Here is a 17,308-nt window from a genome sequence, read left to right as displayed (position 1 = left end):
TTTTTTTTTTAGCGGAGACATCGAAGGCCATAAAAAAACGACTGCTATGCTGTAATGGATGGTAGCATTACCTAACTGTCAATCCATTTACCCCTTTAACGGTAATTGTTCTTGGAATAGAACTAGTCCCCGCTACCTTGCCATTAATGAATTGACCTTTGACCCTGTATCCAACGCGGCATGGAAAATTGAGCTATAATAAAGCAGACCTGTCTGTGCATACAGAAATCTAACTGTGAAGTGTTGTTGTCTAGGAATCGTGGTAAATACGAGCATTGGAGATACCAGATGAACATGACAACACGCCTTGGTCTTCATAAATATTTAAAAACAAATCTTAATGAATATTTTTGATTAAATGAAAAGGTTCTATCATATTGGCATTACGTAGTCTCTTTGATAAGCTAGTGATCGCTAATTAAAGGTGCCATTATTCAAAACAGGGTATGTCTTCAAAGAATAGTATTTGAAAGCTCTCATCTTTATTCTTGTGTTGACAATTTGAAACTGGGATGGATGATTTCTCCCCAAATTATGACTAATCCTGCAGGTGCATTGTTGAGCCATGAGGCCTGTCCAATCTCCTGCTAAGTCCTCAGAGCAGTGGTGTTAAATACCCAGCTCAAACAAGCATTCAGGAAATGACAAAGCTTTAATTACATGCATCACCACGTGGAGCGATTAGCCCTTGCTAACTAAAGCTACAACTCCACTCTAAATATGGGTTTAGCGTTCAGTGTCATTGCCAGGGAAACTAATGCAACATCCTCCTTTTGTCTGTTTCTCTCCAATATTGTAGATCAAAGGGAAGTTGTGCTGCATGTCACGCTGCATGAGAGATCAAAATGTTCTCTTCATGTTTCCCCATCAAACAGATGCAAGATGAGAACGAGGGGAACCATCTATCTAATGAGCTTCTTAAAAGCATTTGACAAACTCAGGGCCTTGTATCGCTTGATGCCGTGGTTGTGTGGCATTTATTATTTGCTACTCAAGTGTCTGCAGTGGTTGATAACACAATCCCATCCGACCACACAGCAAAATAACAGATGTTTGGAGAAAGGTCTACTTGACTAACCTTTGTGCATCACTAGGGACATTTTGGACTTTTAAATTTTACATTTCGATCATTTTGGCTGTGTTGAAGCTACATTTGGTAACTTTAAAAAAAAAAAAAAAACTTTTTGTGTAATTTGCTCAAACTGTCACTATATTCTAAACTATATATATATATTCTTTTGAACTTAAAACTACTTAAAAGTAACATATTAAATGTAAACTCCTGCCAAGAAAGCATCTCAATACAATACAATATAAAATATTGCTCCTTATATTTTGGCTGCTTTTTAAATGATGATCGATTGTTGTTTGGAAAAGATTTGTTGCGTTTCCCGTCCTGTCTGGAACCAACCGCAGACATGTTTTGCAGATCGGCTTAATCTGCTCCTCGTCGCTTTAGTGGAATCTGAACATTTTTACATAACTGAAGCTTGAGAGCAAGTTCACGTTCATATCCACCACCACTTTCACGGTCAAAGACTTTCCCCCGCGTCAGTTTGTGATTCCCCCTAATGCTACCTAAACCTGAACCTATGGACAACTATGGATGGAGATGCTTCACATTTGATCAGAAGGGAAAGACAGGAGGGGAACACACTTCCACACAACACCGGCCAAAAAGCCAGACTCTGGTAGTTGTGTTAAATATGTCCAAAGCTTATCATCGTTATTTACCTGAATTTATTTGCGATTGCATTTCAAAATGGTTTCATTGCCCAGCCCTATGAAATAGGCCATGCAGTAACAGAATCCTGATTCATATTTGATCAGCGCCTACTTTGACAGTTTGATCAAAGTTCACGAGGACTCACTGACATTGTGTTAGAGATTCTTCGGCTCTGATTGGATGTTTATCTTTGGGCGCGGTGAAACTTACAAATGCCATTTGGAGCACTACGTGGAGGCAGAGGAACACAATTTTTCCAGAGATTATCTGTCTAAGGATATAGTTTTATAGTAATTTTTATGAAAGTTACCTAATGTGGCATGAACGTATGGCAACGGTGTGAGTTTGTTATTGTCCGGATTTGTATGTCTTTGGTGAATCCGAACTAACCTTTCAAACACGAAAGTCACACAGTAACACAAACAAACTAACGGATCAAGGCAGCGATAGACCAGCAACACTCGTGTGCTGCGAGGTAAAATGACTGTTTTTGTCAAAGGAGTCTGGGGAATTTGAAAAGAGCATAAATAAAAGCTTTAGTTCCCCGTAGGAAAGGGCTGTCTAACGGCACGGTAAAGCAGAGAAAATATTGTTCATATAGCGTACACTAAAACTGATATTGATGTTCTTGGTTTGCTAAAATACATTTTGCTGCTGCCTGCAGTACATTACTTAGCTTTCATGCCAGTAATCCTGCCTGCTTCTCCAAACTGGGGACATGGCAATAGTGTATACTGTTAGTAAATGCTGTTTCAGAAACAATGTGATGAAAATATTCATTCTTCTTTTCCCGTCAAAGAGAGACACACTGTGACTCCTCATTTTTTTTTTCAAATTTATTTAGTTAAAATACATATGAAACAGATACAATAAATCATATTCCAAAGATTTACTTTAAAGTGTTACAAAAGTTATCACAAACTGTACACATCATGACAGCCGTTGCAGTTGTTGTTGCTCAGTATAGATTTAACCAATATGCAAACAATTACAGATCAAAGCTCTAAACTCCTAAACATGAAATAACTTGATAAGGTAGAGTTGGCATTACTGGGTCTCCAGCCTGACTAATTGTTCACAACTATTACAGAACGTGTATAAATTTCACTCAATTACAAGTCTGAGCGTTTCAAATGATCACCAAACAATAGAAATACATTGTGATGTCTCTATCGCCATAAGTTCACGACAACTTCTTAAACTTCTTTTGTATTTATACAAACAGTGCCATTGACAAGTATATATACAAATGTAAACACAAAGTTTGACATTTTAAATACTCTTAATATATTCATTTTTTTTTACATTTTACCTCATTGGGTGTGTTTTTAAAGTGGTGAGAGGCATGCTACAAGTAAAAATATTTCTTGTTAATATTAAGGGCAGCGCAAGGGACAAAAAGCATCGTAAGAATGTGCAAGTAAGATAACAGTACATAGCCGTTTTTATTTGCCATGTTTGGTGTAGATATGGTTTCTTATTGGTTTCTTATTACTCATGTATGAGGAGAAGCTGAGTCAATGTGCTGTGTTAGACGCACTTTAGTTCATATGGCTTTATGCAGAAAACATACATGCGATTTGGAAATGTTTTATGGATTATAATTCCCTAAATATGTAACTGGTGAGGAAAAATTGTTACATAATGTTTATCTTCCTAGATTTCAAATTTAGATTACCATCTGTGTTACTCTACTTTATGTTTTTGGTGTTGTTTGGCCTTTGAGCCTTCACTAAGCTCCACCCTCCTTTGTTGTTGTTGCTACGCCTGTCAAGCTTTCCTTTTTTTACACATTAATTTAATTCAATTCAATTTTATTTATAGTATCAATTCATAACAAGAGTTATCTCAAGACACGTGACAGATAGAGTAGGTCTAGAACACACTCTATAATTTACAAGGACCCAAAAATCCTAGTAATTACCCCAGGTGCAAAATTTACAATTAGATTACAATTAGACTGGGTAAACCCCGCCCACTCTGCACCCTGCAGCTCGGTCTGGAAACCTGCCCGTTTAATTCTCCTGCTTCAGAACCAATCACAAACTGGCTTATCTACCTGGCGTGCTATTGGCGGGTTTAACACAATGACGACAGAGAAGCGACCAAGCAGCTTCTTGTTTACATTCAACATAGCGGCGGCCACCAAACGCCACCGAAGTGCAGCAACCCGTTGATGCCGCTGTCGCTTTTCCGTCACCCGTACCGTTCGTCTGATTGGTTGAAGGACTATCCAATTGCGTACAGTCATTTAAACTACGCCCGTTGGTCACGCTTCTTGTGCAGAGAACATACAGAGCAGACTCCCCAGACCAATGCTCAGTCTCAAATCTATTGAACTTGGCTTGGTCTAGTGATCGCCAGACTAGTTTACAATGATGATGGTGGGAGATTTACTGTTCGAAACAATGGGCCCTTTATTTAACTTCTCATTTCATTCATCATATGCTTTATTGTCTTTTTTTTTTCAAACCTCCACTTTTAACTTTATAAGAGAAAAGGCTCTTAGGATGAGGTCTAACAAATGTGTTGGGCGAATGTAAAGCTATCTCAGGTAAACAAACTTAAACTTCCCCAAATCCAGCTCGGCAGGACAGAGATTAAACTTCTGATATAGTAGCATCCAGGCTCTCGGCTTCTACACAGTGGGGAATGCTGAACAGTCAATGTGATAATTGTGAACAGGGTTTTTTTGCTTTTCCTGTAACCTCACAATATAATGTATTATGAAATCCTACTGGCCCTGGATGTAAGGCTGGGTTAGGTTCCAACTAGTCTTCAACCTTGATGTTCCACTTCTGGGATTTCTCCGGTGCCCAAGGAAATTCGGCCGGATGCACATTTACATTTCCTTACGCTTTTTTTGTGTTGGAATTTTAAACTCCGGTGGATTTATGAGGACTGTGGTTAACAGCTCCTCAGATCTCTGCAGGGTAAATTGAGACAGCTAGGTAGACTAACTGTCCAATCTAAGTTTTCTCTCACAACTATTTTACAGCGGCTTAGTGCGGAGATTAGCGCCGCCAAAGATGATTGTGATTGGTTTAACCCTTGTGTTGTCTTCCTGTCAAAATTGAAAAATAAACACTTTTGTTGACGCTTTTTATCGATGTTTTGAACTTTTTCTTACGTTTTTGTAAATTTTTTCAACACTTTTTTTTCAATGTGTGTCACTTTTTTTGACGTTTTCAACACTACGTAACACTAACTTATTAACTTTAGTTTTACGGTTATCTTTGGAATTTATGGTCAATAAACCTCATTTATAGGGAATTAAACCGAATGTTTGAGTTGAAAAAGCAGAAATTAAGAATTATTTAGACTAAAATTAAAGGAATGTATGTTGATGGATAATTACAGACTGGAATATGTCAACTTTTACTCAATACTATTTCCAAACCACTTAAATTCAGTTTTTCAAATAAATATAAAATTGAATAAGACACCCCAAAATTAATGGAAGTAGAGATTTGTACTTGCCAAAGAGTGTTGTGTGGAATCAATCATGTTCTTTTGGGTAATTTAAAAAGAACATTGATATAGGAAAACGGGTCAATTTGACCCGAGGACAACATGAGGGTTAAAGAAATGCCAATTAACCAGAGCACGTTTTTCCCATCCCAGCATGCTGTGTAGAGTAGCCGGACCCTCCTCCGCTCCGCAGCGTGAGGATGGTCTGGCAAAGCGAGACTAGGTTTCGACTAGTTAGCCAGGTATGCTGAGGTTTGCTGCTTAGAGCAGATAAACACACCATAAACATTTCTTACATTTTTTTTTTTCATTTTGGAGAAACCAAATGCTTGCTGTGTCTAGTTACGGTTGTTAGGCAATGACTGGACACTATTTTCTATATCATTGGCATGCATTCTCATAAGGGACATTTGCAGTGTAAACAACAGAATTATATGTAATAGTTATAGGAGTAATAACATGATGAATCTAATTTGTTGATGCTGTTTGTTCAATTTGCAATTAGGTGCCGAAATCAAACTGGTGTGTCCAAAAATAAATATGAAATCGTTATATTTATTAGTAAGTCTTGCATGGGTTTTTGGAGGAAAAAAGTTATTTCAAACACACTTTGATGTGACTGCTGATTATCTCGCTATACTGTCTTTGCTACATGTACAGTATATGCTACACTTTCTCTAAATCTGAGAATCCTGTTGACTTTTCTAATAAAAAATGTAACTGCTGGCTGTTGTGTGGATGGTTAATGGCCACTTTTACACAACAGTGACAGTTGTGGCAGGTGAATTTTAGGAGAGATTTACCCAGCATTGTGGATGCTCAATTACCTGCAGTCGTCAGCCGGAACCTGGATCAAGACTCCCTGGATTTATTGACTGTATTTTTAATCAAGCAAATGCTTTCATGGTATTGAGCAGCATAGCCCTTTTGACTTTGTGTCATTTTAAAGTAAAATGCCAACTCACTACAGAGCTGGAGGGCCAGAAAAAATGTTCTGTCAGAATAAAGAAGTGGTTGATACAACTGTATGTGAATCACAGAGGACTTCTTGTAGTGAGGCCTACCATTAATGTGGCCTGTGTAAGTGTTTGGAATACAAAGCCTTTCTAAGAATTTCAAAGCAGATGTATGAAAAACAAACTCTTGAATTGAATGACAGAGAGTGCTGTGCATAGACACTCTGTAGAGAGGCCCCAATATCAAATGAATGAATAAGAACAATTTCAATACAACCTTGTTTTTTTTATAAACATAAATGTGCTGGGATGTATTTTCACACAACATGCTCACAAGAGACTCAGGAACCTCAGCAACTCTAAACGGACGTCTTGCTTCCTTACAGAGGCGATGTTCTCACTCTCCCTGCGACCATCAGGGTGTCTGTGGAGGTTTGGGTGAAGGACACGAACCTTGACTCTCAAAGCTTGCTGCTCTTCCCGGCCACTGCAAGGTAAAATATCATAAAACACAACACATCATAGAGGATTTCTTTTCTCAATTTGTGGTTACTAAGCAGGTTATTTCTCTAGTCCTCAGGATGGACTGTGATCATAGGCAAAAAAACAACTTTGATTGACCCAGCTGGTTCAGGTCTCATTAAGCAGCAGAGCCAGATGATTGATTTTAAAAGAGGGGTTTGTGTCAGCCAGGGGATGTGGCCAAAATAACTATAGTATAAGGGAACGTTATTAGTGATTAAAATGTTGTCCTTTACTTGGTGTGTGTGGCATGCATCTGCGTCCACATGGGTTGTAATTGTCCCCCTTGCAGTGTTGACAATTTTGTTGGCCCTTTTATGTATGTCCACAGGTGCATACTCTGATGATTCATCTTTATCTGTAGTTGATTTAAGAGATTTTCAATGTACTTTGTCCTCATACTGAGTACTGCAACAACTTTCACATTAGCAGTGACGGCATGCAGTTTCAGTGTATTTTGTTGAATGAGTGAGACAATTTGCCAAGGCATAAAAAGACAAGTTTAACTCAAGTGTTAAGTGTAACGGCATATGAGTTTTATGACATATTACAATATATGGTCTTAAATTTTGAGGTCCCACAGCCACTGTAGGCCTGAAAGTTGACACTAAATGAGTTGCTCCTTCTTGGGGCATTGTGGCCATTAGGCAGTTACGATGGATTCCAGCATTTTGCACAGTGGGAAAAAAAGATAAAGATAAGAAAAGACTGCATTGGGGAATCACATCCGGGATTTTTAACTTCACAAAACTATCACAACATTGTTAGATACATGTCAAACCCAACTTACAGCCAACTCCTTTTCTCTTTTTGCATGTTTTAAACACTTAACGTTTGCCAAAATATAGCCAAACACACATTTTTTCATTTTAAACCTCACACACTACTCTAGTGAGCATGTGAGCAGGTTTGAAACATCCTGCTCCTCCGTTGGTCTGAACAACTGCTATGTCTTAGCTGTTCCTGTTGCTGACTGTCATTTTAGGATGATTTATAATGCTTCCTTTATAACATTACTTTTGTATGTATAGCACGCTGTTTCATTTTTCCCAGCACGACATATTCCCAATAATAGATATATAAATATTAAACACATTCCAAGTTGACTGTATTCCCATCTTCTTATGCCGTGAGTGTTTATTACACAGCAATGTTTTGACAAGAGCTACAGAAGACATGGTTTTTGCTTATGATCACAGTTTTTGTTTTTTTAAAAAAAGCTTATAAAGTAGATTTACCACTGAAAACGGGTAATCACCTGTCATTTCCTATTCCTCAGATGGGGTGTAGGTGTGGCAAAAGAGGAAGAAACATTGATAAGATGTAAAATATGTAATTAACATTAAAAAAAAGGGGGCAGGCACAGTTAGCCTTCCAGCAACTGTACAACTGTCTTACAGTATTTACACATGGTATCTCATCAGCTAGCGAACTAGACAGCAAAGCACCAAGATGATATTAATGTCATCTGACTCTTGGTAAAACAGTGGAAAAATTTCCCCAAATCTCAAAATATCCCTTCAAGCTCATTGTTTGTTTTTTTGTGATGTTTACAGAGAAATACAGAGACCTTTTTAGGAATAGCTTAGATAAAAATAATTTAAACCCGGATTTGTATGTCCCCATGTACCAAGCACTTGTGTTCCTGCTGTTTGTGAAGGAGGAATGTTCAGAATATGCTTTCAGTAAGTCAAGACAAAACTGCTGATCATTTTGCAGACAGGAATTGGATTTCTTGGTGTTTTCTAATAATCAAAACAAGTACAGCTGCATTGATGGATTTTGTTTTTATAAATAGGAAAAACAAAGTTGAAGATTGGAAATAATGTAATCTACCTTAAGGAAATGGAGGAAGAAGCTCAGCAAGACAGAGCTGCACAGCACAGCATCAAGTTCTGTCCAATGTCACATTCAGGCACTTCTAGATAGTTCTGTAAATACGACTGCTTTGAGACTGGGGGAAACTGGAGTCAGGGATAAAAGAAGTGTCTGTACCTCTCCCAGGGCGTGCCAGTGTGTGATGGGCTTTCGCGGATAAGCCAACATTTCGTTCCAGTGATCTCGTCCAAGACCCTCAGCATCTGGCCCGGTGCGACACACACCGATCACCTCGTTGTGTCCCACCCTGTTAGTAGTAAAACACACATTTGGATGCACATTGTAAAGATTCTAGTAGTCCTGGAACAGACACAAAAAAGTTGACTAAACTCAACAATTAATTACTTATTTCACTGGTGTTAGATTAAATAAATGTGTCAAAAAGAAGCTGAAAGTGGCCGGGTTGGCTCAGTGGGTATAGCAGGCACACGTATACTGAGAGGTTTATGCCTTGATGCAGAGGTCCACGGTTCAAATCTGGCTTGGGAATATTTTTGGCATGTCTTCCCCTTTGTCACCTAGCTGTCCTACCAAATAAAGGTGGGAAAGCCCAAAAATTAATCTTTCAAAAGAAGCTAAAAGTTTATCAAGGTCAGGTCTAAACCAAACAACAATAAACTGCACACCTTCTAAAAGCAGTCAAACTTGTTTAAACGATCAGTTTCTGTGTTCCATAGCTTTTGTTGATCAAAGTTACACTGCAAAAACACATTTTTCTCTCTCTCCTCATGTGTGAATTGTGTTGCCTTGTAGCTAACATGTTAGCATGTACTATAGAGACATCTAGTGACTGCTTGACCTACCGATCATAATCCATCACCATGATGGACAGACAGACTTGTTCCACGTTCTCTGGGGGAATGTCGAAGATGATGGCCTCGTTGTACACTGGATTGAGCGTGCTTTTCTTGGTGGTTGTTTTTCGCTTCTTCAACCTCCTTCCATCACATATCAGGTAAACCTTCACATATGGGTCTGGGAGACACGTTTACTGTCATGATGATGTCAGAAACTAACAATACAAATCTTAAGGGAAATGATGCTGAATGTGCTATGTTCACATGTCTTTTAACATTCAGTTCAGAAACTGTTTTTCATATAAAAGTACAGCTAAGACACATTACGACTCGGATTGTAATAGGTTCAGTAATTTGTTCTCATTGGCCTCTGTGTGTCATATCCCCATTTTTTCTCTAAGTGGCCACTTGCTGACTTGTTTCAGCTAACTTAGATTTATGGCGCAGTGTGTGCTGTCGATGTAAGCCACATCTTATCTGCTGTCAGATTACCTGAGGAGCCTGTGATGTCCATGGCTTTGAGGTTTCTGCATTTGATGACTGTTAGAGTCATTCTTCCTGCTGTGGGAAGATAGCACAGCGAGTACATGATCTCTCCCAGGTCAACACTCTCCTGGAGGACAGAACAAGAAAGACATGCATTTTAAAGGCTTTAACCACATTCTGTGAATGAAAATGCCACAGCAAAGGAGTAAACAGATAATTAAATAAAGGAAGTTGTATTTTGTCAGCTGGTTCTCAACATTTTAGCAGCGAGGCATGGCAGGCTGTGATATTTTTCTTATGCAATGCAGTACAGGCACCAAACCCTATTAGTCATTCTTATTTGTTACTATTCTCTCATCTGCCGGCTGTTAGTCACTTGCTTGTTTTTTAATAGTTGGAATGAATGATTTGACTTTTGGCAGACTAGCTGTGTGGCTGCAGGGATGGCAGTTTCGGTTGGTATACTACTTTTTGTCCGAACTGAAATATTTCAACAACTATTGGATGGTTTGCTGATGGTGATTCATGGTCACCATAAGATAAATCTCTCTTAGTCTTTTTTTAAATAAAAGATTATTCCCTGAACTTTTGTTTAGCACCACCATGATGTTTCCATTTTTAGTTTAAAGTTAAATATATACAGTATATACTGTAAATTGACAAATATTAGATAGTTTGCCATGACATTTGGTTCAGATTATTATGACCTCCTCAGGATGAATGATCACTTTTGTGAAATCTGGACTTTTCATCTAACACCCTCATCAGATCAACGTTTTAATTTACATTTAATACATCCAATACATTGGTTTGTGAGGTATTGTGCATGGTAACGTGCTAATAAGAGTATTAATCGTGAAGCAACACTGGGTCTAATACAACCTCTGTCCTGCTCAGCTCAGCTTTGTTTCTGGCTTTATTATTTGTATCTAGCAAACTAAATATTAGTGTTAAAAGTCTTTTAAAACTAGAAAGTACTCAGAATTAACTAACTTATGTAATTAAAGGCCTGTTACTTTTTTACTTTTTTTTTACTACTTACTTACTTACTTTTTTTAATTCTACCCACAAACCTTGGGAAATGCTGTAAATGGTATAACGCACGCAAGCATGCGCACACACACGCACGCACACACACACGCACACACACGCACGCACACACACACACACACCCTTTATGAGTGATACATCCAACACCTTAATCTCAAGTATAAATCCACAAAGTACCTGAAGCTGCCTTCAGGTGTATCGATTCGACACAGGAGGAAGTTTAAGGTTAATCTATGGCCTGCAGTTTGAGGAGGCAAATATAATCTTTCTTGTTGACTACACAAGCAAGGCAAAGGAATGGCTCAAATCTAAGTACTTAAAAAAGAAAACTTAACTTTAATTTCCATTTAAAAATCAACCCCTTGTCATTGACAATACACAATAAATGAACACCAGTCAACTAACTAGAGGACAATAGAGAATAATCTGCAGTCACTCTGTACACAAAACTGAATATAATCGGTAGCAATTATATATAATATAGCCTACAGATGCTATTGTGAACCTGACAACAATGGCTTGGTGTTTATCACAATGAAAACATTCATAAATAAAGCAGGGGCACTTAAGTAAACTGTGATGTGTGTTAACGTAGGAGTGAAAAGCATCATAGGTTAAATTACCAGTTTAAATGAGGACATACCATCTACAATACGCTCTACCCTGTTTGTGTAATTACTTTACAGTAACGTTTGAGAGCACATTGCTGCAGTTCCTATATCTCGTGATTGGATAATGTTACTCTGTTGCTATATTTATATCTGTGGAATACCCAGCAGTTTCTGGAATATGTGTGTGGGTGTTTGGCTGATGAAATAGATTTCCCAAAGCATTTGATTATGCAATGTGTCCCACCTGCCTCTTTTGTGGAACGATGTTGATGAATCTGGGCTATTAAAAGGGATTCAGTGCAACACTTCATGTTAAGACCTTTCGAAAAACAGTATTTACTGTGAGTTTTGTTCCTCAAAGATAGCACAGAAGAAGTCTGGAGCTGTAAGTTTTTGTACATAGCAACAATATACAAATCTGTTAGTACTTGGTAGTGTGGTAGTGTGAACGCCAACTCACCGTAGTTGCTGCGTGAATATCCTTCCACACTACAGCCTCCCTGGAAAGATCAGAGAGTTCAAAGAGGTTGTCCACCACCACCTCGCCAATCATATCATGGCTGGTGAAGCGGTCAAAGTCGTAAACGCTGAAGTGCAGCTTGCGGTTGCAAATCTCATCATACACCACGGGGAAACAGAAGGTCTCGTCAAAGACGGGGTTCAGATTCTTGCGGTGGACTCGTGTCTGGAACTTCTTCTTCCTCTCTGGTAGCAGGTAGATCTTCACGTAGGGGTCGGAGGTGCCCGTGAAGTCTTTGGCAGGCAGGTCCAAGGCCTTGAGGATTCTCACCTCCAACGCTTGCTCCTCGTGGTCGTAGCGCAGTGAGAAGCTGAGCTTTCCGCAAGTCTCCACAGGCTCTTTAGCCTCATCCTCTGAGTCCACAGATTTCTGCTTGTAGAGTTCAGGCTTTATTCTTCCAATACTCGCAGTAGAAGACTGGCGGAGAGGCACTGTGTCCATGCTAAAGTCAAAACTGGTGACATTCATCTGGCGAGGCAGGTGGCGTCGGAATGAATTGTGCCTGTTGAAAAGGGCAAAGGGCATCTTGTAAATGTCTCAAGTGTCAGTGTTATGCATTAGTGGCTTTGTTATGATGGGTGCTAATGGTTTGTCAGAAGAGAACTAAATCTGAAAAACATAATGCATTCTAATGTGGCGCTCATGACGTATTAATGTCCAATAGAATAGCTCAGGAAATTTGGTTGGTCTTTAGTCTTCAAAAAAAAAGTCTGGTATTGAAGCATACATATTTACTGTAGTCCCAAGTCAACTCTTACCAGTAATGCCTCTTAGCTTTTAATATGCTTGATGCATGTTGGCAAATAATAGCTTAACATGCTCACAGTGATAATCCCACAGGTATTGTCTAACCTGAAGCTAAAGAAAACAAAAGAAAACCGATGTGCGCTACAGGGTTCTAAAAAGAAATTTGTTAAAGTTTTGTGATCTTTTTTGACCTTTTTAATAAACCCTCTGCACAAGTACAGAAATAAATAATGAAATTACCATGTTACGACCTTTGATACACACCTGTAATCGGGCCTGGACGTGCTGCTTCTGCTTAAACTTGACCTTTTATATCTCAATTTTCCCTTTGCATTACTTACTAAGTCTATAAAGTAAAGCAAGTTTGTGGTTGTGGGGTGGTAATGGTGTTCTTTTTGCAATTTATGTAACTTCAATAAAAATAACTGTAAAAGAAAAGAAATGCTCTTAATGCCCTCGCCAATTTATGATATACAAACTGTATATTTAGTCCTTTTTGGGCCTGGTAAAATGGCTTTATTTGACCACACATCCTTGATTTTGTAGACAAACTAAGAACACTGACATACACAACATGCTTTCACTTTCTTGCTGAACACAGACTGTGGCCCTTAAAGTAGAACCACACCATAAAAGGACAAGTAGCCAAACGGACGGCTCTTCTTCATCTTTGTCATCACTGACCATGGGTTTTGAAAAATAAAGCAACAAATATCTCTCAGCATTCAGATTGTATATTGTTTACAAATTACCTGAATGCTGCATATTTCTGTGAAGTTGACATCTTTTGAAAAAAACAACGGCCGTGTTTGACTCGCTGATCTTGTCACCTAGCAACTGGCCCTCCTCCTTTCTGACAGTAAGACAATCACAACAATCTGACAGCAATGGCACAATAATGTTGCCCAGAAAGCACAGCTGAAAATTGAATTCTTTTCCACACTCAAGTATCGTAAAAACATACAAGGCTTAATGTTGTCTAAGAGCCAGTACAACCCTTTGGGAGAAATTGCTTGAAATACAACCGAAACCATTTAAATCAAAACATACACCAAATCCACTACTCACGCTAGGGATAAAAAACCTAATTGAATTGCTCTGTTTCAGTTTTCAATTAATAAAAGAATTTGGTGGCAAGATAAGTTCAGTGACATTTTCTGTCTTCTTCTCATTTACTAAAATTCAGAGAGTTACAAACACATACTTTTTTTGTGCTGTTTTCCAAAACCGGATGTTACCTGTTTAAAATATCTTTAAATGGAGGGTTGGTAGGATTAAGAGTTTATCACTTTTAGGGATTATTCTTATTCTTGCCCCGCAATAATGGTCAAAGAATCTCCAATAATGACAATCATGGCCCCACTGTGAACTTTCAAGGCAGGCTATTTATGATTTAGAGCTGAAACAATTAGTTAATAATCAATTCAATCATAGTTCATATCAGATGCCAACTCTTTGCTGGTTCCAGCTTTTTAAATGTGAGGATTTGCTGAATATTTTAGAAGATAATACAAACAATTGCAGCCCAACATTTTAATTTGGTTGGAAATATCAGCACTATCTCAACCTCCTGTTTGTTGTTGTAGCTTTGTTAAGCAACCGGGCTTCAGTGCATTCTTCTTAAGCTAAGATTGGCCCTAAAACAGTATTTGGTCTTGAGCTAAGAGCATGTCGTAGGCGTTTTTGACATTATGTCATTCAAAAAGGAAATAATTAGTGATGATCAGGAATCACTGTGAAAAGAGTAGGCGGAAGGATGAAGGCAGTGGGCGTTGTAATCCTTAACCTGGCCATTCTGCATCCCTAGTGGGTGTATAATTTATGAAGACCTCAGTCTCAGTTTAATTAAATTAACGAGCATAACGACAAACCAAAGCGATATCAATAACGTGTGCCTTTGTGAAACTGAGTGCAGCTGCCTGGTGCGTCTCACCAAGAAACCCAACTTCGACCATGACAGCTCCCACCCCCCAGCACTGCTAATTATGGACGTTCTCGTTTAAACACAGTGCTGGGAAACAAAGAGAAGCAAGAGCTGGTGGTTTAATTACTGTGGTTGCTCTCCGCCGTTACCACATCAGCTTGACTCACACATAAAAGAGATTATAGGGTTTCGATATGAAGCGAGGAGAAATACCACAGAGTCTGGCTGTTGAGAGTTTTTTTTTTTATCTGGATGGACGGCTTCACATGTGCAACAGCATTTCAGGGCCACTGGATAGCCCATGCTGCTTTACATGACACGTGCCAAACCACCGCAAGGTCAGTGGCTGCACTGTCACCAACTGTCAGGACAGTTTTTGCATTGTGTACACATCAGTTTTTTGTGTGTACTTCTGCCGCATGGCAGTGGGAAACAAACCAATGTGGATTCAACCATTGTACTATAATTGTAAGCACCAGATAGATACATGTGTATAAATAGCTTGTCAGGATTATGTCCTCAATGCAGGCACAGACAGGGAGTGGTTATGACTGCATTGGGAACACGTAAGGTACCTGGAGGACGAGGTGGGCTCGGTGGTCTGCCTCTGGATCTTAGCCTGCTGGCTGAGCTTCTCCCTCAGGGCTGTTTGCACCTCGGCGGGGATGTCCGGAGACGTCTGGCTGATCTTCATGGCCGCCTCGAGGAGCTTGACAGTGCTCCGTCCATTCACCTTCATTTCCAACGGATACTTCTTCTCCACCTCCGCCACTTTGCACTCTGTGACCGGCGGCGAGTTGTTTGGAGGCGCCTCGGGGAAACGAACATTGAGGCCATTTTCGGCATGGGCTGACAGAGCCTTGCTCCTCCAAAAGGGCCAGCACAGCTTCCAAAAGACAAAGAGAGAGACTACCAACAGGGCGAGGCCACAGAAACCCACGACCACAGCAAGGAGACTAATAGAGATGTCTACATGTAACCATGGAGAGATCCATAGAGGAAGACGGAGACACACAAAAAGGAAAGGAGAAGCAAGCAAGGGACAAAATATGACAGACAAACATGCAAGGGAGAAAGAGAAAAAAGGAGAGAAAGCCAGCTGTAAGAAAGAGGGGGCAGCATATGCACCTGTTAAAGCAGGACAATATAAAGTCATATAGAACCTCAGTTATGGACTCATAGCATCAGAACAATGACATGTTCAATGACCAAAGTGAAAAACATATCCCATCTGCTCCTGACATTAATTGTTCCTATTGATATTCAAATGTTAAGTTTGCACTGACTGTATCATATGCAAGAAAGCTTAATGCAGCTTATACATGCAGCTTTTCAAAATCTGTTAATCAATCTGACACTGAGTAAATTACCCAGATTGCAAAGTAAAAAAACGGAAAGAAAGACGGGAGAAAGCCAGGATTTCAGACCTCAGTCTATTTCCACCTGTTGCTATTTCAGCAGTCTGGATGCGTAACAGGTAGAGAAACAGTTTCAACAGTTCCACGCGATACAATACATACATAAGTAGTTGTAACAAGTGAGTGCTGATATTTGGTTTCTGTTTTTTTTTTTTTTTTTTTATTCCAAACGCTGCAACAACATAATCTCTTTCTTTAAATGGAACACAGGAAAGTGACTAATTGAGGGAATGGCGGGAAAAAAAATGAAGACTATTGCATTTACCTGCGTGTCCTTTACCTGGTATGTTGCTCTCCAGGGGGAAAATATCCGAACATTTCTCCCGGTCTACGTGTCCCGTGAGACAAAGTTCCGTGATGATTTCGAGAGCCCTTTGGCACAAGGTGATGCTGTCCTCCGTCCGGACACTCATGTCTCTCCTGTTAAGCCATTGCACGCCGGGGGAGCCAGGAGGGCGGTGATTCATTTGGGCACCTTTGGTTATGCGCCACAGAGTGCAGCCCGTCCGCGGGAGACAGCAGGGAGGCACGCTGCGTCCTGATCCATATCCAGCGCGCAACGAGGAGCGACTGACCACACGCGCTCCCTGTGTTTGAGTAACAGGCGGCGGGGTGCTGGAGTCCAACCCTGGCTGTGTCCAATAGCGATGAGCATCAGTTTGCTATTGGGTCCTGTTGGTTTGCGGCAGTAACGAGATTACTTTTTCGAGTAACTGTGCCCCGCGAGCGACCTGTTGGTGTCCCCGCCTTTCATGCTGGTTTATAGACTTCCTCCCAACCCCGAACAGGTCTTCGTCCCTTGTGACCCTGCAGAGACTAGCCTATAAGAGATCGTGGGTATAGTGAATAGGTTCGCATAATAATTTTTTATTTTGAAAACCTAAAAAAAAAAATGTCCTCCCGTATTTTTTCTATTTCCTCTTTTAGCCTTTATCAGAAATGTTGACTGATTATTCTTGATTTTTGATTTTAAGGTTTTGAACAGGTTTGTGAATTGCTTTAAAGTTAGGTGCATACACAACACTTCTTTTATTTATTTTCCATGGTTATACAACTATATTTGTATTATGTTTAGTACATGCACTACAGCTACCTGACTCTTAACAAGTCACTACACGTCAATGAGGCTATTTCTTTTATTCAGAAAGTGTTTAAGTATTTAAAAAGTCTAAGCTTTTGCGGTGTGAACAATTTCATTTATT

General features: G+C 39.5%; 2 protein-coding genes across 4 annotated transcripts in view; one reads left to right on the top strand and one right to left on the bottom strand.

Moving 5' to 3' along the window:
* The window catches only part of ppfibp1a (PPFIA binding protein 1a), a 105,345-nt gene that overhangs the window by 17,109 nt on the left and 70,928 nt on the right, over positions 1-17,308 (top strand). The window contains exon 3 of the mRNA XM_032505595.1: positions 6,540-6,647. The gene's annotated coding sequence lies outside the window, so the exon portion shown is untranslated. The remainder of the gene's footprint in view (positions 1-6,539; positions 6,648-17,308) is intronic.
* syt10 (synaptotagmin X) lies at positions 2,560-16,925 on the bottom strand. 3 transcript variants are annotated; one of them, XM_032505600.1, is made up of 8 exons: positions 16,372-16,924; positions 15,264-15,657; positions 11,958-12,519; positions 9,843-9,963; positions 9,357-9,528; positions 8,671-8,800; positions 7,934-7,943; positions 2,560-6,640 (listed from the first exon to the last, which is right to left on the bottom strand). In XM_032505600.1, the coding sequence occupies exons 1-8, from the start codon at positions 16,571-16,573 to the stop codon at positions 6,615-6,617; spliced, it is 1,617 nt and encodes a 538-aa protein (XP_032361491.1). In that variant the 5' UTR covers positions 16,574-16,924; the 3' UTR covers positions 2,560-6,614. The 3 variants fall into 3 exon arrangements, with proteins under 3 accessions (XP_032361491.1, XP_032361489.1, XP_032361490.1); XM_032505598.1 differs by lacking the exon at positions 7,934-7,943 and having other exon boundaries at positions 16,372-16,573; XM_032505599.1 differs by lacking the exon at positions 7,934-7,943 and having other exon boundaries at positions 6,569-6,640; positions 16,387-16,925.

Source organism: Etheostoma spectabile, chromosome 23 (assembly GCF_008692095.1).
Source record: "Etheostoma spectabile isolate EspeVRDwgs_2016 chromosome 23, UIUC_Espe_1.0, whole genome shotgun sequence".
Classification (NCBI taxonomy): Eukaryota; Metazoa; Chordata; class Actinopteri; order Perciformes; family Percidae; genus Etheostoma; species Etheostoma spectabile.
This window is presented reverse-complemented; position numbering and strand designations above follow the sequence as displayed.